The sequence below is a fragment of the Glandiceps talaboti genome, chromosome 12 (assembly GCF_964340395.1).
Source record: "Glandiceps talaboti chromosome 12, keGlaTala1.1, whole genome shotgun sequence".
NCBI classification, from domain to species: domain Eukaryota; kingdom Metazoa; phylum Hemichordata; class Enteropneusta; family Spengelidae; genus Glandiceps; species Glandiceps talaboti.
In genome coordinates this window covers 23,265,792-23,289,174 of record NC_135560.1, presented here as the reverse complement: position 1 = coordinate 23,289,174, position 23,383 = coordinate 23,265,792, and the positions used below count along the sequence as shown (strand labels likewise).

Below are 23,383 nucleotides of genomic sequence, written 5' to 3'. Positions count from 1 at the left end.
TGCCACACGTGCCACTATATACGACGTACGAAGAAAGATGGCAACTGCTGAAAGCGGTAAGTACGAGCTCGTACGAGTTATCATCCCTTTTTGACCTATTGATCTGTCTGGCAGCGAGGTCAGATTTTGCTCAATAGTCCGTGCTAAGTTCATGGGTACATATGTAAGACTAAATGTCTTTTTAGAGGTTTCCCTTTGCATATATCGCTGTAGTCAGTCTGAAAGAGGATTTTCCAAGCTTTACAACGAGGGGTCATAATTTTTTGTCGGACAATGGGGCGCGATGGGGCGCGTTTTTTCGGGAGCAGTGTAAATTCTCGGTGATCAGAGCGAGAGTGTTCACGTATTCAACACTGTGTACTATGTGTGACACGTTGTTTGTCACTGTCAGCCTAGCGCCTGTTGACTTTCTTGGAGTAGATTTGTTTTGGCGAGGGAATAGCTATCTGAGTTCTAAAACGAATTTCTTGAAAACGTAATCACGGTAACGTAAGCCTTATTTACATGCGTAATAGTGGATGAAAGCTTCGTTGTGTTGTGTGGTCATTGTCGATCGATCGTCGGATATATGCGTGAGTAAATGGATTAGATGCGTAGACGTAGACGTACATCGTATGCAAAGCATGTGTATACAATCGTAAATGTAATCATATGTTGACACTTGGTAGGTAATGACAATGTAACTGTTACAGATAAATTATTTGTGTCAATTTTTGCCAGCTGCTTTCAATATTGGTCTATAGAGTACTAATGAATTTTTTTTCGTCCGACAGCATCATCGTCAGTCTTACTAGCACCATCCACAGAGCCAAAGCAAATCGAGCCAGGAGATATCAAAATTGAGACTAGTGTAAGAGGGTATGTGAGACATATTTCCGATATCACGTACTGCAATATCTTATTATTACTTTGTGTCACTTGCTTATGATCTGACATAGTAAACATGCACTTGAAACCAGGCCATAAAACAAAATGTAATCCAAGATGTGATAATTTTAATAGTAGTAACAACAGCAGCAACAACAACAACAAGAACAACAACAGATATGGTTGATAGTGCTCTGATAACCATCATACCCAGCACATTATGTTACCAGATTTGCCCGAGTTCCAAAGTTAACAGAATTTTACTTTGAGTAATGTCATTTTGTAATGTGTATCATCTTAGTTATTTCTATAAATTTATTCTAGTTAATTTTATCTGCTGTGTATGCATGGTTATATTTTATTATGATCCATACAAATGTTTTTCTTTTGTTTTGTTTTTATAGCTATCAGGCTCTCTGTGACTGTCCCACAAGTGTATAGATGGATTTACATCCGGAAGTCGACAACCCTCATGATCTAACTGCTATTGATGAATCCAGATTAGAAGTAAACAAGAAACTTGTTGAAACAAAATAGGCGAAAAAAGAAAAACACATTGAATTGTACGAGGAAGTCGATGACCTTCTCACTATTGAGATAGTAGAAATAAACCTTCAATCTAAAATTTAAGTTGCTGTGATCACAACAGTCCCATATGGATACATTTACAAAAGGACAGTCTGTTTTTCAACTCACTTCATAAATCTTCTCCAGGAAAGAACATTATCAAACTCCTGTACATATTTGGTGGTTTGTAACACAAAACTCAATCTCTTCTTTTTGTCTACTTCTAGCTTGGACTATTTACTAGGTTGATCTTGACTATGTCCTTGTAACATATACCAGGATTAGTGCAATCTATTTCATGTAACAATGACAGCCAATGTAGGTACCACAAAGTTTAGTTGTGATATTACCATACCAAACATGTTCCTCAATGATTGGCTTATCTGTTCTATTGAAGTAGTATCTGGTTGATGATTCATTCAAACTTGACTTGTTTTTGAGAAGACTCTTATGGCTCATTTATAAGTTAAACACTTCATGGGGGCCATGAACTGTCAAGCTTTGGATAAACATAAAATGATGTAATGTGAAAGATAACAACAACTCTCTGCAGTTGTATTTTCAATACTTTATTTAACATGGAGAAAATAAATAAAAATGAATATGTAATATATATATGTGGCTAATAAAATATATAAATACATAAAATATATCATCTGCTTCAGTTTACACTTTGTAACATGTATTGAAGTTCACTTGTTTGCAATGGTCCTGGGTCCTGCTATAAATAGTTTTCTTTTCAGCATGTCAGTCAATATCTTCACATTTGACTTTATGTAGAGGAAGACTTTCATCTTGTACAAATGTGCAATTTTTCATCTGTTGACGAGAGAACCAGAAATTTAAATTAGACATTGATTTCAATTTAAATCACTTCTGAGTAATATCACGGGACAATTGTGGAAACTGTTTCCAAACAAAACAAAAATATAGGTGTGCGTGCAAAGTCTTGCATATGAGATAAAATTAAAGTTTTGATGTGATGGAACAAATCAGGTGATTTGTTACTAATTGTCAGTCACGGCCAACAAACAAGAAACCCCTGAACATCAACCAAATAAGTGTGCTGATTAGTATTTCTTCACACTAATACATGTTAAGGAAATATCGTTTCAATGGGTACAAAATACTTATTTTCACCAAATACCATATCACTGTTTTATCAGCATAAATATTAATTCTTAGTATTTCCAAGTCACAATAGTACCCACATTTGAATTTATATTCTCAACAAAAATATTTCGATCAATTTAGAACAAATTACATTAATTACAATCAATTGAAATCTTACCCTTTAACACGTTTTTTGTTTATACAGAATGTTATTCCTTAGTTCACAACCTTACGTGTTTTAGCCAGTTATAAAAGATAATATACACATTTGCCTGTGCTAGTCGTCGCCTCGCTCCGTAGCACTGAATACACCCGTACTGATAGGAAACTGTGAATGCCTATCTGGCACTTGCTCTGATGTTGCGAAATAATCAGTACATCGGTTATAGTATTGCTCCGGTTCGGAGCAATGCGACGACTTTCGTTTTAGATAAAATGTAGCAAAAAAGGCACGAACGAACGACTATCGACAGTGTACTAGTGACAGTGTAGTCTCGAGTCCCAATCAAGTAGCATTGTGTTGAGAGGTGTTCAGTTTGACAATTTATCCTTTAAAAAGTTATATTGACAGCTCTTTTTTATCCAGCATGTAGTCAAAATTTAAAACTGAGAAAGAAGAGTACCATATTTACCCTGATTTTAAAAGCTCAGCCACGCCGAAAACTCCCGTAAGCCACGAACCATAGACGCCGTAGGGTACGATTGACCATTGAAGTGCTTGACCATGTAGACAGGAAGTTAGGCGTGGAGTAATGGATATAAGAACAGACGCGCGTAACCTCTGACCAGTTGACTGAAAAGATGACATCATCGATCCTCTCATTGGCTACTTGTACTGTCCATCCCGATGACATGACGGGAACTGGTTATGTGAACAACACAGGCAAGGAAGACACTATATCCCAACGCCGAGAGCTGAGCATGAAGTAAATACTGAGATTCTACATTACAGCACGAGGGGTAATTATGACTATAGGCAATAATAGGGTTGTGATTATAGTGTATATATGTCTTCAGTAGTTTTGTTTCATCAAGCATTCCTAATATAAAGTACCGCTTACTTCGATCCGAATTGTAGTCAATGGCACATACTCTTCCGCCAAACTCTGGTAGTGATATTTGGAACGCGAATGTGTTCGTATCTGTGCTAAAACATTGGATTCTTCCATTTTCTCTGTCAGCGACACATATCTGTTGATATTCCTCCGCCAGTGTAAGGCTGTGTGGAATAGAAAAGGTGTGAGGTGGTGGACCTAGAAAAAAAGAAAAGTTAAGATAATGATATGAGGTCGTAGTTTAGCAATATGATGATACATTGTGGTGAAAAGGACGAAAGAATGTACTCAAAACATACATCGACAGGTAGACCGAACTGCAAAAATAGAATCGTCATGGCAAGCAGATAACAAACTCAAGGGCGATAAGGAATATATGTTACGATGAAAACTGTTACATGTACAATGGCAGTACAACCTAACAGAGAGAGGTAATTGACGTGGATTGGCGGTAGCTCGACAAACCTACATGTAATAATACTAGTACTGTGGCAAGAATGGAAAACATACACTAAAGAAGTATGCAAATAACTTCTTCTTTTTTTAAAAGGTCAAAGGATGAGGTAACGAAGCAGGGTGTTGGACACATTTGACTATTCATAGCAGATAGAAATGGATGGATGGATGGATGGATGGGTGGATGAATGGATGAATGGATGGATGGATGGGTGGGTGGATGAATGGATGAATGGATGGATGGATGGATGGATGGATGGATGGATACAACCGTTATCTCTAACAAAATGAAACGGCAAACATTTTATTCCAAGGATGTATCATCAAGTTGTTATATTTGATGGTACGACCAACCTTCATCGGATCCAGTCCACTGGCTGATAAGTGTCCCATTGGCGGAGAACTTCAAAACACGATTATTGCAATACCTGTTGAAAAAACCCCGAAATAATAATCGATTACAATGCCTTTGAAAATACACAAATCTTAAGATCAGAAAAAAATAATTGAATTATGCATCGTCCCATTACTGGCCACTACCAATGGGTTTAACTACAGTAGATTAGAACCTTATCAAGTGATTCACACGACGTGTTTCTCTCCATGAATATCTTTAATATATAACTACCAGTTCAAGTTAGGGATGATGAGGACGACTCCACGAAAAGATAATTCAAGGAGGACTTTAAAATAATGTACACACCCGTCAGATACGTAAAAATCTCCAGTTTTGCTTTCAACTGCAACATCTGTCGGTTTGCAGAGATGCCCATCATCGTTTCCAGGAACTAAAGGCTCACCAAGGGACAACAAAGGTTGTTCAGCGCCCCCTGGAGGGAATTTAAAGACTTGGTGCATGGCTACGTCGGTCAGCCAAACGTTATCTTCCTGATCTACTGTTAAGCCGTGAGGCAAATAGAATCTATAAGGGGAGCGAAAAAGAATTTGATGAAGTTTGCGACGGAGTATGTCCTATCAATCCAAATTGCTGTAATAATTTCTTGGGTTTATAACTATGTATTATAGATAAACAACAACAAAAACATCAACAAAACATGAAATGATAACTGGTCATTGACTAAGTCGTACTTGACGGTAAAAGCAATTTAACAAACAAACAAAACAAGTTTGTATTAAAAGTTAAATATACACAAGAAAACATGATGCACAAGTGATAAAGAAAATATAACGTACTTTTCTTTACCCCATACATTGATGACTTTCCCTGACACTGGGTCTAGTTTGACGACAACATCTTCTTGGATTGGATCGTCGCCGGTGAAGACATTTAATTCGTCAAATGAACTGTGAAAAGAAAAGTCGAATAATGTTTGTGGTTCAATCTGAAGATTCCCAGAACAATAAATAGATAATATACGACATTGTACGGCAATAGATCGGTGTCTGGTTAACAATGGAGAATATACAAGTTTAGTTATTTGATAAACATACAGAAGACAATCAACAAACTGAACAGACAAACACACAGACAAACACACAGACAGACACACACACACACACACACACACACACACACACACACACACACAACTAGGCAAATAAATAATGCAAATCACCGTGACCCTGTCTAACCTCATGTACTTCCTAACAACGCATTTCAAAACATGTAATGGGTTTTGTAGACTGTATCGATCGGCCCTCATCAACCGATGAGTGATGGCGACAAAACATCAAACACGACTTGGGAGGTATCAGCGTAGAAAATGTGCAACTGGGAATACACCACACAACACTTCCCAAGCAAGTTATATATATATATATATATATATATATATATATATATATATATATATATATATATATATATATATATATATATATATATATATATATATATATAATATATATATACCATAGATAGACATATATACATAGATATATATATATACCATATATATACATAGATATATATCATATATCATATATTATATATATATATATATATATATATATATATATATATAATATATATATATATATATATATATATATATATATATATATATATATATATATATATTTATAATCGTATTTAGCGTGTAAAATATCTTTGTAGGGCCACTCAGTCCATTAATACGAGTATACTGAAAACTATACTTACTCTGCCTTCCACCGACGGCTTGCCCGGTGGAACACATGTACATTCCCTTTCTTATCAGTATCAAGGCCGGCTACCTGACCTAGGACAGTTCCCTTGTTTGGCCACCCTTCAACTGCAACCAGACTATTCAATGGCTCGCGGTCGACTGTTTCTGGTTTCAACTCAGCCTCTGTTTGAAGTTCTTCCAGTGGTCCATCTGGATATTCCGTTGATGTGTCATACACTGAATATTCTAATTCCTCGTTTCCATAGCTACTATTTTCATCTTCGTCTTCGTCGTAATCACACGAGTTCGTCATAAGAGTAATGCCGAAATATTTCATCATATACATGACGTCATCTTTTTCTCTAAATAGATAACAAATGGAAATGTTTGCAAGTTAGAAATATGTTCCCAACTCGTTAAATTATCTTGACTTGATCTAACGGGAAACTATGCGATTGTCGACGTTACACTTTCCAATATAAACTATGGCACCTGAAACACGGCATCGTCTGACAGGCGAGAACTTAACATTATCTTTGTATGATACACTCATTATCTTGAATGCCATACGATACACTCATTATCTTGAATGCCATACGATAGACTCATTACCTTGAATGCCATACGATAGACTCATTATCTTGAATGCCATACGATAGAGTCATTATCTTGAATGTCATACGATACACTCATTATCTTGAATGCCATATTCATAATAAATTCTTACATGTATATTCAAATGATTAACAGGATAATAATGAACGGTAACTTACAGCGTATATGGAATCATTTTCAAAACCAGACCAGAATCATCAATATCTGCTCCTGTGGACAGTAAAATATACACAATGTCAACTTGTTATAATTAAACACTTACTGTCTGTATGTCTGTCTGTCTGTCTGTCTGTCTGTCTGTCTGTCTGTCTGTCTGTCTGTCTGTCTGTCTGTCTGTCTGTCTGTCACCTCTCTTTCAATGAACGTATAGATTATAGATTTAATCTATATGATATATTTTTCTATAAATTTTCCCTTTACAAGTTCTTACCTTTGCTATAGTGTATCATGAGAACCATGTCTCTAATAAACTCGCCGCCGACTGTAAGAATCTCGCCTTTCGCGAGATAGTTGGGACAGCTGTTACGTGACCATTTGTAGGTGACCAATGTAGGCCCGTCGCACACGCTGAATGGGGCATCAGGGGAGCAAGACCTAAATAATGTAAATAACAAAAAATTAGAGGATATCTTCGAATCCATTTATTGACCAATTGCAGAAAATCCTGGTAATTATACGTCCGTCGTTGTTTACATAAAAACGACCGAAAATTCACACAAATGACACAAAGATAAAAGAAGGAAGATTTAATCTATGAAGTCTTCCTCTCTATTCCAGCATCTCAAAAAAGTGTATTATTATCTACCCAGAGCTGTTTTCCTGCCTTATTTATAAATATACTAATAGGTATTGCGTTTACTATGAATTACGTATGCAATCTAAAGAATGTCCTGATTTGAACTTTTCGTGGCTGGCAATTCTCAACCAAACGCCTGTCTTAATAATCAATATGTCGAAAAAAATCCGTATCCGCCAACTTTACGAAACTCATTCAAATATTCATTCACAAGTCAAAAGGTTGGCATGTTTTCCCCAAAAGCCCTGCGTTTTGTATTGTTATATCTATCATGTCTAAATTTATCAAGATTGAGAGATGTACATCCGGGATACTAACCACGCCGAATCGGTCTTAGCTGGAGATTTGGGGCATCCAACCAGCCAAACACGGTCAACGATATCCGAATTTATTTGCGGCAGTATACCAACTGTAAAGAAAGAAAAAAATAAATATATACTAAACGAATTTCAATGCTGCAATGTTTGGTTATTTTCTCTAAAACTCTTATAACATCAAAACCAACTGAGGTTGACAAGAACTTTAAACACTACACTGAAATCATATACCCAGGACGCTAAGTTACGCCGCAAAAATAGGATATCATTAGCAATATCCGGGTTACTTTACATGTAATGTATGGATGGTAGGGACTTAATACCATCGCTGCCACCATGTTGAAAGTTTTAAAGGCACTGGATATTTCCCACTACTACCAGTACCAGTGACGGGTATTTTTGAATCTCATTGGCTGAGCTGAAGGCCACAAATTACCAAAGATTAGATTGGCAAACTACCGACATTGCTAGGACTGAGATCAACATCACGACAATATAATCCCCAGTACCTTACCCAAGTGTTCCCGTTTCACTCCTGTGAGACTCGTTTAATTCTCTCCTCACATCACAACTGACAAATGACTACATGGTCGTCAGCAACCCTAACTCTAACCGTAAACCTAAACCTAACCCAAATGGCAACAACAGGATTTGGAAAAAAAACGGTGGCAGCGATGGGATGGCGAAAAACGCAAAAATAAGGCAAAAATAGACAACTATTCAAAGTAAAATGTGACCCTTATTTTATCCCCTGTTTTTAAAATGTGGCCCCTCCCCGGAGAGCCGATTGTAAAAAGTGCCCCCCAATTCCACAGACCCTCAGAGTCCCCCTTGTAAATACTGAAGGCTCCCTAAACACTGCTTGAATCTGAACACAAATGAAAAAAATAGTTATTGTGAGTGATATCCTTGGTCCAAAATAATATGACTTGGGACGTCACATTATCTGTACATTATTGTGTATTGGTTCGATCCCCTCTTCCCCGTCCCCCATCTTCTCCCGTATCTAAAACGATGAATATGTTGAAACAAACTAGCCCCCTCCTGTTCATAAATGGAAGCGCCCGAGCTTCTAAAAAATACTAGATTTCCGTAGCCATCTCTATGACAACCTTTTACATGATAAATCGAAAGGTATACTATAATGTCGCATGTAATTAAATCGTTCGTCTGCATTGAACATTCCGCAGGAAGCACACAAAGTTTGTGTATCATCAATCTGATTAAAATCCGATTTTGATGTCGGCTAATCGTTTATTGTTATTGTACCTCGGTATTTTTGCTTGAATTGACCTTCGTGATACATGTTTACATACGTTTTCGTCTGCATGTCCGCCTCCTCTAGGCCCACATCTACATCAGATTGGCGTATCACAAGCTTTGTTCAAAGTCACACTTTGTTATTTTCTGGGGGAAACGCTCGCATGCGACTACTCGATCGCGACTCGCAGACTTTGATTGTTGTTAATGTTTAATAGTTGTAAGCTTATTGTTTATTCATCTATTTTGGTTATCACTATCAACAAACCTAGAAATGTCACTTTAGTAAGTATGAGTAAAAAAATATTTTTTCTTCTTTCGGATTAGAGAGTCGTGCTTCTTGCATGGTGACTACAAATCCCTAGAAGAGTATTTGCGATCTCCTTATGATATTTTAATGGCGTGTACATTGGCGTCGTCGACTACTACATGACGCATTGCATGTTACCTTACAGCAACGTTGATAGCTCCCAGGAGAACAAAAGCACTCACAATCTTGATATTGGAATCATAATATGTTTTGAACTAAAGAAATTACTTATCGTGTATTGATGGGAACACTACAAACTCAAAAACTTATGCTGTTAGTCTGTCCATTGAGCGAGCACTACGAGCATGCACGCACAAGCACACGTACGTACGTGCGTGCATACATACATACACACATACATACATACATACATACATACATACATACATACATACATACATACATACATACATACATACAACATACATACATACATGCATGCATGCATGCATGCATGCATGCATACACACATACACACACACATACATACATACATACATACATACATACATACACACACACACACACACATACATACATACATACATACATACATACATACATACATACATACATACATACATACATACATACATACATACATACATACATATATGCATACATACGTATAAGAAATTGGACGAATTCTACAGTCGAACACTTTGTGTAATGATCATATTATAGGAGTTATCTACCGTAAATCCATTCCATAGATATAATGAGAATGCAATGCATTCAAGTAGACGTTATCTGGGGTCCAAATTTGTTTTTGCCTGTGCCAAATCCTCTATAATGGCCTGTGTGTATTGTGGATAGCATCAAACTGATGACGATCACATTAGTACTGCTCAATGTCATTGTTTTGTTTGCCGATCGCAAACCTAAGTCCTTTATATCACTCTATGATCTATTACATTGATTTCATGACGTCGGTTTGAATTCGCCTGTCCAATCATTCGAAATTTTCCATCGGAAAATTCCGCACTTAGCTACTCAAAAATAATGTTTGTTGGACACTTATAAAGTAGTAATATGTGTAAAACGTTACCCGTATAATTATTGTATAGAAAGGGAAGGAAATACATATGTATATATATATAACCATCGATTTGCACTTGTTATTTTGATAAAACGTTCTAAGGGTTACAGCTTCTTTAATATTCCTATTTCGAAATTGCATGCATTGAATGTGCTATCCGTTTGGACCATACTATTCTATCGTGTACATAATACATGTTGCCGGTATGGACCACGTTATTCTACGTTGTACATCAAGTACACGTACAGGTTGGACCAGGCTATTTTACTTTGTACATCAATTACACGTACAGGTATGGACCAGGCTATTTTACTTTGTACATCAATTACACATACAGGTATGGACCAGGCTATTTTACTGTGTACATCAATTACACGTACAGGTATGGACCAGGCTATTTTACTTTGTACATCAATTACACATACAGGTATGGACCGGGCTATTTTACTGTGTAAATCAATTGCACGTACAGGTTTGGACCAGGCTATTTTACTTTGTACATCAATTACACGTACAGGTTTGGACCAGGCTATTTTACTTTGTACATCAATTACACGTACAGGTTTGGACCAGGCTATTTTACTTTGTACATCAATTACACGTACAGGTTTGGACCAGGCTATTTTACTTTGTACATCAATTACACGTACAGGTTTGCACCAGGCTATTTTACTTTGTACATCAATTACACGTACAGGTTTGCACCAGGCTATTTTACTGTGTACATCAATTACACGTACAGGTTTGGACCAGGCTATTTTACTTTGTACATCAATTACACGTACAGGTTTGGACCAGGCTATTTTACTTTGTACATCAATTACACGTACAGGTTTGCACCAGGCTATTTTACTTTGTACATCAATTACACGTACAGGTTTGCACCAGGCTATTTTACTTTGTACATCAATTACACGTACAGGTTTGGACCAGGCTATTTTACTTTGTACATCAATTACACGTACAGGTTTGCACCAGGCTATTTTACTTTGTACATCAATTACACGTACAGGTTTGCACCAGGCTATTTTACTTTGTACATCAATTACACGTACAGGTTTGCACCAGGCTATTTTACTTTGTACATCAATTACACGTACAGGTTTGCACCAGGCTATTTTACTTTGTACATCAATTACACGTACATGTATGGACCAGGCTATTTTACTTTGTACATCAATTACACGTACAGGTTTGGACCAGGCTATTTTACTTTGTACATCAATTACACGTACAGGTTTGCACCAGGCTATTTTACTTTGTACATCAATTACACGTACAGGTTTGCACCAGGCTATTTTACTTTGTACATCAATTACACGTACAGGTTTGGACCAGGCTATTTTACTTTGTACATCAATTACACGTACAGGTTTGGACCAGGCTATTTTACTTTGTACATCAATTACACGTACAGGTTTGCACCAGGCTATTTTACTTTGTACATCAATTACACGTACAGGTATGCACCAGGCTATTTTACTTTGTACATCAATTACACGTACAGGTTTGCACCAGGCTATTTTACTTTGTACATTAATTACACGTACAGGTTTGCACCAGGCTATTTTACTTTGTACATCAATTACACGTACATGTATGGACCAGGCTATTTTACTGTGTACATCAATTACACGTACAGGTTTGGACCAGGCTATTTTACTTTGTACATCAATTACACGTACAGGTTTGGACCAGGCTATTTTACTTTGTACATCATTTACACGTACAGGTTTGGACCAGGCTATTTTACTTTGTACATCAATTACACGTACAGGTTTGGACCAGGCTATTTTACTTTGTACATCAATTACACGTACAGGTTTGCACCAGGCTATTTTACTTTGTACATCAATTACACGTACAGGTATGGACCAGGCTATTTTACTTTGTACATCAATTACACGTACAGGTTTGGACCAGGCTATTTTACTTTGTACATCAATTACACGTACAGGTTTGGACCAGGCTATTTTACTTTGTACATCAATTACACGTACAGGTTTGCACCAGGCTATTTTACTTTGTACATCAATTACACGTACAGGTTTGGACCAGGCTATTTTACTTTGTACATCAATTACACGTACAGGTTTGCACCAGGCTATTTTACTTTGTACATCAATTACACGTACAGGTTTGCACCAGGCTATTTTACTCTGTACACATATAGTTGATGCCTTATAAGCACCCAGGCTTGAATATTAAATGTAATATTAAAGATTAGAAAATAAAGCCGGAACATCATAAACAGTTTTAGGACTAAATACTGCACCAAATGGATAACGTCTAAAGTATACATTCTCGTAAAGAGAGGACATACAAATACGCAATTGATTTTTCCGAAACGAAGAACTTCAGCCGAGCAGTCAGGATCAAACCATTTTAAATAGACGAAATTGAAAAATGAATTTGTACAAAGTGTGCGTAATCATAACTAAATATGTAAAATGAATTAATACAACAACCAACCAACCAATCATTCAATCAATCAAAGACTTAACTCACTATCAACCACATGAAAGCGAACTACAATAATTAGTTCAGATTAATTACAAAATAAACTGATAAAATCAAAGATGTACATATTGAGTAGCCACATACATATATCTATACGTATTGTTATTGAGTTAATGTAGCCACATACATACTATACGTATTATCATTGAGTTAATGTATAACTATACGTATTGTTATTGAGTTAATGTAGCCACATACATAATTATATCTATACGTATTGTTATTGAGTTAATGTAGCCATATCTATACGTATTGTCATTGAGTTAATGTAGCCACATACATATATCTATATGTATTGTTATTGAGTTAATGTAGCCACATACATATATCTATACGTATTGTCATTGAGTTAATGTAGCCACATACATACTATACGTATTGTTCTTGAGTTAATGTAGCCACATACATATATCTATACGTATTGTTATTGAGTTAATGCAGCCACATACATAATCTATACGTATTGTCATTGAGTTAATGTAGCCACATACATACATACATACATACATACATACATACATACATCGTATTGTTATTGAGTTAATGCAGCCACATACATACATACATACATACATACATACATACATACATACATACATACATACATACATACATACATACATACTATATGTATTGTTATTGAGTTAATGTAGCCACATACATACATACATACATACTATACGTATTGTCATTGAGTTAATGCAGCCACATACATATATCTATACGTATTGTCATTGAGTTAATGTAGCCACATACATATATCTATACGTATTGTCATTGAGTTAATGTAGCCACATACATACATACATCGTATTGTTATTGAGTTAATGCAGCCACATACATAATTGTATCTATACGTATTGTTATTGATGTAGCCACACGTATATACGTGCAACCGAATAGACATACACGTGTATTGTACCATATCTTTATCCAATCAGTGAGGCCTTTCAATACGAGCACTAATGAGATGACCAGATGACATTTAAACCACTCTCCCGAATCATTGAAAGTGTAAAATAAGATCGAGAGAGACTGCTGGGATTGAAAAAAATATACAGACCTTGATAACAAATGATTAAATGGACAGAACCATCATAAAGGGTTCAGGTAATAGTGTTTCACCGCTGGCATATTTTGAAATTAATGTTTTAGTTTGTAAAAAGTCTAGGATCTCATATACTCTGTTACTTAGGTTTGTTTGTAGTCAAAACTGTTATTCAAATAAATCGTAAAATACATAGAATTTAGACTTGTAAAATATAGTGTATTTGATGAAGTAAACTATTCACAATGTGACTATGACAACAAAACCCCGTTTCGCGATAAAAACTGGCGCACGACTTCGAGGAAAGCAGTCAAATTTCGTTGTGACAGTCTCCATTTACCTGACAGTTGAATGACACGTGATTAATTAGATGCGAAATGTCAAGTCGTGAATTCATACGAGTGGAAAATTAAAAACCAAAACAATATAAGTGCGTTATCGAATTTGACGTCATCCATCTTTACTCCAATGTTGTACTTGAGTGATACTGAAATTAGTAACCCGAAGGCATTTTGATTTGTTTGGGTTAAATTATCAAGCAAATGCTCTCGTAGCCGCTGCTTTTATTTGACAGAAATGTGATTAATTATTAATCATTGTCGAAACTTCAATGCTATTTCAGGTAGTTTACATGACAATTGTCGACGCTTCAGGCTTGGAACATAACATAACAGCAAAGCAATTTCTCTCTGAGTGTCTAATTAAGTTTAACAAAACACCCGACTTGTCTGTGACATTTCAAATATATGCCTACTCTTGTACTCTTTGTATTCATAGATTGTGATTCAACGCAACGTATATCAATACTATGTACCCAATTTGAGAGAATCATTGAACCAAGCTTCAGATTTAGATTCAGATGTTAATTCGATAAGTATTCGTATGGTTTATATATTTGAATGTGAAGGTTTACACCATCATGCATGATAGCGATGACGTATTATCAAATTTGGAGAAATTTCAAGATAGAAATCATCGTATGCAGAAACCGTGTAAACCTAGTGACGTCAATTTATGTGCATACACAGTTCTTGTCGCTGGTGTCACACATTAGAAATTGTATTTGCCCTTTCATTAAAATTTCGGCGAGGTTACAATATCCCATTAACCACAATGTTGCCCGCAAGTCGTCATTTGTGTGTTTGTTGACGTTTTAATTTCTACAAGTGCAGTATTGATTGGCGTATAGTGTTGCATTGTAGAAGGAAAAATTTACTCTATCACACGTTTTTAAGTTGAAAACACGATTACTTTCAGCGGATTGAGTTCCCAAAGGAGTAAAATACAAAGAACGCTATGATCCAAGTCAACATCACGTAGTTGAAGCCTGTATGTTATACTTATATATTGCAGACCAGTGTCTAATACATATGCTCTTTAAAACACCTATCATTGCACTTATATTTGCATCACGAGCTATAGTAACGTGTACAACATTTATAATGAAAATAGTGGTCCCTGTTGATGGATGTTGACAGAAATACGTTATATGTACAACGGAGTCTGCTGATAAAATCAAAGTCTGGTAGACGGGAAAAACATTATCAAAATATCTTGCAGGTAGCATACTTTCTACCAATCAAGTTCAAGATCAGCATTTCTTTACTAATACGGTTAGAAAACTACGGGCCATAATACATCCAAATGTTTTCTTTCTCTTATATCCAGTTTTGGTTTCTGTAATCACATTTGAAGGGTCTTTAAGACAGAATTCGAGGATGTTAAGCTTGTTAAAGCCACTTCAAGACTGACCTTTGTTTCATTCTGAATATTATCGTTATGCATATTGTGATACTTACCTATATATGAAGGGTCTTTAGGTAAAGTAACGGCAGAGCATATGTACATATCGTCCTGGAATGAACACAAATACACACAGTGTCAGTTTATTTTCCGAAACTGTAAGACGTGGAGCAAACCAATATTGAAACTCAGTTTTCAAACTAGGGAGAAAGGTGGTAAGTGTGATAAAAACAAGAAGATGGTAGCGAGGGGGTGGGGGTGGGGGTGGGGTGGTGGTGATGATGATGGTGATGATGATGATGATGATGGTGGTGGTGGTGGTGGTGGTGGTGGTGGTGGTGGTGGTGGTGGTGATGATGATGATGATGATGATGATGATGATAATGGTGGTGGTGGCGGTGGTGGTGGTGGTGGTGGTGGTGGTGGTGGTGGTGGTGGTGGTGATGGTGGTGGTGGTGGTGGTGGGGAAAAAGAATGAAAATGACAACTGTGCAATGGTAACAGGAGTGCGAAATGTTCCGTCAACTTGAAATATTCATCGAAAATTTTAATTCGGAATATTTTATCTTGCTATCACCGGCGATGCACCAATAAATGATTTGCATGCTGAGCTGAGGCCTTGTACTGAAATAAACTGATTGATTGAATATATGTAATTATTATCATTTCAAGTTGTCCCTTGATCACATAATGTAAAAGAAATCAACTACGGCTGCATGAATTAATGAAAATGTACGTTGCTCAGAATATGGAATGTTAATACATCATTTTTTTGATTACTGTAATTGACTATAGGAAGTAATATGGTATATTACAGTCTCTAAAAAAGTAATAACATACGTTTTGAGTTAAGGCACATCATGTAATTAACTAGTGTCCAAGTGGGATGACCCGGATGTAGAAGCTGTGTATATTGTGTGTAGTCAATTTCCTTTACGAAAACATCGTAATGGAATAATTGGAAATGCTACATTTTGTACCATTAACGCATCCCTATATGTAATATCCTGTCTATTCAACAAATTACAATATTTCATACACCAAAGTCATACAAATAACTTTGCGATGACCTTTGCACCATTTCGGTAGTTTGTTAGTTATCCTACCGTATCGCGCATACACGACGAATAACGATAATTGCAGTCTAGCTGTATTTTTTTTGTAGCTGGTAGATGCATGACAGCAAACATATACTTGGCGACGAGGACGCCAGGTAGCTAGGAGATTTACGATGGCTTCTCAACGAAACATATAGTATGTGACAAATAATAGCTTCCTGTAATATCACCTGGAAATTCGATATTAATATTCTACGCAGCGTGAAATGTAGAAAGGAGTTAAATTTATTTCACTACTTGTCGGCTTTCAAGCACTTAACCTTTCCGAGTTAACGCCTTTTCTCGTGGACAAATGGCAGACTGAAATAAATGTCACTACGAGATACACTCACAGCCTGAGTTTATTTCTATTTGCAGTATGGTGCCGTAGTCCCAAGGTATTCATCAATATTTAATAGAGTCGCCAGTTTGATATTTGAAAATATTTAATCCTCTTTACCAGCTAGGAGGATACGAGCTTCGTAATCAGGCATATTGGCGTCTCTAAAGATGTAAATGCATTATGATATTTCATATTCATGAAAACAAAATCGGTTTCCTTTTTGAGTCATTGGAATGTAAAGGAGGATTAAACTGAAAGCACAACAAATATTTTCTAGATTAGCAGACATATGTGTGTGTGTGTGTGTGAGTGTGTGTGTGTGTATGTGTGTGTGGGGTGTGTGTGTGCGTGTGTGTGTATGGGTGTGTGTGTATGTGTGTGTGTGTGTGTGTGTGTGTGTGTGTGTGTGTGTGTGTGTGTGTGTGTGTGTGTGTGTGTGTGTGTGTGTGTGTGTGTGGAGCAACATCGCCGACATTTTTACTGAATTGTACAAGTCACAATATTGTAGGTGGCATTACGTGTATTAGGAGCGTATTTTTAGAGAACATACTCGTAAATAAAATTTAATAGCTGGTACTTTGTGCCATTAAACTCCAACATAAAACAGCTGAATCATTACCTTTTCTAGATTTATTTGAAATAAAAACCAAATGAGGCAAATGTTTCGGGCCAAGAAAGTCTTGCCAATGTACTTCAAAACGTTAGTTGATAACACGGCTTTATTTTAGACATTCCGTCGACCACCAAAGTTTTATTTTCTGAATATTAGGATCCTTGTAAAAAAACACCATCCACTTACTAAACAAGTGTGTTAAATTGGAACACCTAAGCTTTATGATAGCTATTTGCGGCACCTTTAATTTGTTACATGGAAATTGAGTGCTACCGATCAGCTGACTTAATTTGACAAGTTCTATGTTTCTGTACGATATTACATTACGGTGTTTAGTTTATGTTTTGTATATTTCCCGATATGTCGATTGTTCATTGCCGTTCCTTTGATTGTAGATCCCGAAGTCTTTCTATGTGTAGTAGTGCAAAAAAACATTGGCCATATAAAATAAATAAAGATGATTTGGTTTCATAAATATCGACACCAACTAACTTAAAAACAAGACACACGTAACGAACTAGAACATAACAGTAGGAAAGACAGACAAACAAATAGACATTCAGACATTCAGACAGACAGACAGACAGACGGACGGACGGACGGACGGACAGTCAGTCAGTCAGTCAGACACTGAGACAGACACTAAACATACCCATCACATACTTAGGTTTACAAATTTCGCAAATTAATGTAAATATAACATAATAGATCCATGGTTTCAGGTCAAAAGAATCGCCACTTTATATTCACTCATTCGTCTTCTATCCAACTATCACGTTCACAGAGTACAAATACGTTGACAAACTACTCTGTCATCTTGCATATATGTTACGATCAAACAGACTAAATCATTGTAAGAAAGAGTAGAAGTTTCTCGTACACTGCCATAAGTAATGGATTCTGCTATACCCAGACTTGTTAAACGTGTAAAAAGAACTGTTGAGTCAACACTCGACTAATACTTACATGTACATTATGTAGACACAATATCAATGACGATATAGCTCTCGTTGTAAGCATTAATTCATGACGTTTGAATCGCTCTAGTGACTGGCAACTAAAGGGTTTTGCAATCTTATTTAGATCTATTTATGTTATGTCTCAAGAATCTGTACTAATTTACTAGGTTTTGGTAATTTGGATACACACATACACACACACACACACACACACACATACATACATACATACATACATACATACATACATACATACATACATACATACATACATACACACATACACATACATACACACATACACATACATACACATACATACACATACACACATACACACACACATACATACATACATACATACATACATACATACATACATACATACATACATACATACATACAGACAGACAGACAGACAGACAGACATACATACATACATACATACATACACATACACACACATACACACACATACATACATACATACATACATACATACATACATACATACATACATACATACATACATACATACATACATTCATACATACATACATACATACATACATACATACATACATGCATACATACACACACACACACGCACACACATACATATATACACATACACACACATACAAAATATATGTACATGGTCAACGTTTTTATGTATGTCTCATAATCAATTATAGTCGAGAATTAGTAATACTTATTCCTTTTTTTCTTTCTCGTTGCCTTAAAAATACAAGAATATTTACTGTACAGTCAACTTTTCATTCTAAATAAGACAGCTTATTTAAACTGAGGTCAAATCTTGGTTTATTTCAAAGTCCTTATGTTCATAGTGTGACATAGAGTTTCCTATGTCCTTCGATGTCATTGTACATGATGGATAGTATGCAGTGTTTGTATTCATGCGTTTACTTCTACCTTGGAGGTATATCAGCTTCATGGATATGTCTATCACGACTCCCCTCATTTCAAATCCATTATGGAGTAACTCGCCAATAGCACTACTTATACAAACAGTATTGTGATGGCATAATATTTCCAACTGTGTAGTTATATATAATATTGTTATACATGTTCATATTCCGGGTACATAAGATTTTTTTTTTCAGGTTCAGTCGCCATCAAGGCTAAATGCCAAGTGTATTTAGAATTATAAGGCAAGTCTTAATTTCCGTCTTAGATATTTTAGCAGTGAATGGATTTTTGTGTTACGTTGAATGGCTTAATGGCGAAATATTGATCACGTGACCTTGACTGACGTTGGCAATAACAATGCCATATTGCGTGATAACATATTTCATTATACACATGTAGACGTGTACACAAATCACTGATTTAATTCCTATCATTATTTCAACCTAGCACCGTAATTATTGACATCAGAATGTGTTGAACATTGAGTGACTGTGTTATACCACAGACACCAGATCTTGTTACTTGTCTGTGGTTATATTCAACTATTCCTTATGGCTGCATGTAAAAGTGTCGCTGATATCTACTATGTATATAAAACAATACGAAATATTATTAAAGAACATTTTGTTTTATCAAGTTCGTTATATATGATTACGTATTTTTGTTTATTCTGCAAAATATTGAAAGAAATATCCAGGTATATTGTTAATAACTTTATAGAACAGTATCAGACAAAACGCACAAAGAGCAAACGTATGGATTGTTGAAACATTAAAGGGCAGTTATAGAATATTACGTAGATATCGTGTTATTGTTGATGAAGTTTGACAGTTCTGTGATTATGACTTACATGCCTTGCCAATGTTAATGATTCACCGTAGTGGTTAATTATGCTGTTGTATAGTATGTTTTTTTTTGACATGTACATTAATTACTAAGGTTGAAATGACATAAATCATTTCTCACTACTTATGATATTCGTGCTACAGTGGTAATTTTGACGTCATTTCTGGGCAACAATACCGCCACAGGAAGAATGTACATCTTTGTGATTACTACATCATTGACATCGATCAGGTTCATTTCATAAAAAAATCACTCCTCTGTTGAAACAACTACATCTACAGTTCAACTTGTTTCTTTCACTAAATTAATTACATGACAAATTAACATAACATTTAATTCTATATGTGAAATAAATAAATTTTTGTCTCACCTCCAGTGGTTCCACGTTTGGCATCTGAACACTCACAGAGGTAACTCTCAGATCTTCTGGCAGCGCGTATTCTTGATCGCCGTCACCGTCACCGTCTGGTGTCCAGTCGTACCCCATATTGTCACCAACTTCATCTTTCAATACATAAGCACTCGATGTCTGACACGATAGAAACACAGCTAAATAGGCCGCCGCGATCGTCAATCTGTGCGCGGCTGCCATCTTGAGAGAACCGAACGCTATCCTTTCTCTCGCACAGCGATAAAGATAATGAGTAGAGTGAAGATTCCCCTACTGGCTTTTACAGATGTACACGTCACATCGACGTTGACGACGGTTGCCTAGGTGGGCAGTGCCCGTCGGTGATCGCAAGATAAAATATTCCGAATTAAAATTTTCGAGGTATATTTCAAGTAGAAGGAGGCATCTAAACACCTAAAACCTTACAGCTGTCAATTTCCCAGGTTGCACAGTATGTAATTAACATCGAAGTTAGAGCGATTGAAGTATCCGGCATGTCGTTTATGACTTTACGACACAGAGACCATTAATACAATCACCGTATTTGTAATGATAAGCAAAAATGTATTATTAATGACCGGTTCGCTCCAATAAGCGTTGACTGCTGCCATTGGAAGGCAACCTATGAATAGATATTTCAATTATGTTAATTTTCTGCCGTGGCCACATGACGTCACATTGTATATCTTACATTGAGCTGATTGCAGTTCCAAATCGTTAATTCATTACGGTTGCTGGATTTACATATACATAGCTAATGTTGACTAAAGGTTTCAAAATTAGATACAATATTCATAAAATCATAAATTGTAATATAAATCTGTCTATCATGTTCCATGAATCACATGTACATCATTCGTGTACACATTTATAAGCTTTTACCTAATGCAATATCAACCACCATAAGTGTTCTGTTTCGGGTAAATGATATCGCCGAGATTGGCGCCGCTGTCTGCTAAATTTTATAATAGATTTGTATGAAGACGTATGGAATATCTACTCTAAAAACCCATTTACGTAGATTCAAAATCCGTCCATACACCAAATGACAGATTGACATTTAGAAGTAAATTACATGAAAGAGTAAGTCACGATATAATTAAACACGTTCCGATCGATATACATATGTTATTCTTGTTCAAAAACTGGTCGACTCAGCAATATTCATATCTACTAGAAATGTACAAAATCTCATATTCATAATGGGTATATACATAGGTTCCTGTGCATTTGTAATTTCAAGTACTATGTGTTCACACTTTAGTTGGTAGCAAAATTTCATCATGATAATAAAATGATCTCAGGATAAATCAGATAGAATAGTCAGAATTAAATATATATAAAACTATGTCACATTGGCCTTAAGCTGTGTGCGTTGTTTGTTGTGTTTCTTCTTGAAAATTATTCATAACACTTATATATAATGATCGATAATGATAAAAGCTTGTCTGTGCAATGTTTCGTCATGGTCTAAGTCTAAAATTGTACTTATTTTTTCACCAAGAAGTGCTAGTAGTTCACGAAAGCTTTCGCCAGGTATCCAGCATGGCTTCGTCAGTTCTGAAGTCAAGATGCATGCCTGACTTCAGACATATTACCCCAATTTCTCGGAAGTGAGTTGATAACGATTCTTTGAGGATTGTAAAGTCCGTGATGAATGTGCATACTTTAATATGTTTAACTTTGAGAGACATTGCTCAGAAAATGTGCGGTTATAGGTTTCAAATGTTTACAGTTTTTGGTATGTTAGGTGCGTAGCGTGGCAATACCTTGATTAACCATACGCATAAATGTCTGTGGTGGCGCCACTTAGGAAAGCCCACTGTACCGTAATAAGCTTGCCCTATCGAATTATAAAGAAAAGAGACATACGAAACCTACTAAAGGGCAAATAACATGCCATAAAAATACAAATGTGCGATCGAAGTAAATAAGGAAACGGTTTATGAAAATTAGTTTCAATATTGCACTACTTTTTTCTATTTTCTCTGCATCACTTTTAACTGCAGTAACTGAAGTGGTTTCACTCCTTCTCAGTCCTCTGTTACAGCTTGTTTTCATTTCAAACCCCGTAAGAAAATAAAAAATAAAACGAAACATGTTGAATAACACAAAACAAAACATAAAAAAGAATAATAAAAAAAAGTATTGCAAACAAAGCGACGATTATTGCAGCTACATCACCTTCCATGGTTCGTCACTTTAATCCTCACACCAAACAAGTGGGCTTGAACAGTTACTAGTAATACAAAAAGTAATTCTGCGTAAGCTTGCATTTATTAAAGACCTTGTCACAAAACAACTCCATCTTTAGTCCTGACAACTTGAATGTGCCAGATGGACAACGCCGACTTACTTACTCCGTCTGCAAGCAGGACACCATCTTCTGA

The 23,383-nt window shown here is 36.0% G+C and overlaps 1 protein-coding gene and 1 long non-coding RNA gene across 2 annotated transcripts in view; one reads left to right on the top strand and one right to left on the bottom strand.

Moving 5' to 3' along the window:
• Positions 1-2,051, top strand: part of LOC144443543 (uncharacterized) — a 2,174-nt gene extending 123 nt beyond the window's left edge. The window contains exons 1-3 of the long non-coding RNA XR_013481695.1: positions 1-56; positions 774-858; positions 1,272-2,051. The exon at positions 1-56 is cut by the window's left edge and continues 123 nt beyond it. This is a non-coding gene — a long non-coding RNA (uncharacterized LOC144443543). The remainder of the gene's footprint in view (positions 57-773; positions 859-1,271) is intronic.
• Positions 1-21,217, bottom strand: part of LOC144443542 (peptidyl-glycine alpha-amidating monooxygenase B-like) — a 24,853-nt gene extending 3,636 nt beyond the window's left edge. Inside the window, exons 1-10 of the mRNA XM_078133068.1 lie at positions 20,973-21,217; positions 15,871-15,925; positions 7,896-7,986; positions 7,212-7,375; positions 6,940-6,991; positions 6,181-6,528; positions 5,253-5,363; positions 4,762-4,980; positions 4,413-4,486; positions 3,609-3,800 (exon numbers count right to left, since the gene is read on the bottom strand). Of these exons, the coding sequence (XP_077989194.1) occupies positions 3,609-3,800; positions 4,413-4,486; positions 4,762-4,980; positions 5,253-5,363; positions 6,181-6,528; positions 6,940-6,991; positions 7,212-7,375; positions 7,896-7,986; positions 15,871-15,925; positions 20,973-21,194 (1,528 nt within the window). The 5' untranslated portion in view covers positions 21,195-21,217. The remainder of the gene's footprint in view (positions 1-3,608; positions 3,801-4,412; positions 4,487-4,761; positions 4,981-5,252; positions 5,364-6,180; positions 6,529-6,939; positions 6,992-7,211; positions 7,376-7,895; positions 7,987-15,870; positions 15,926-20,972) is intronic.
• Positions 21,218-23,383: the final 2,166 nt, after the last annotated feature.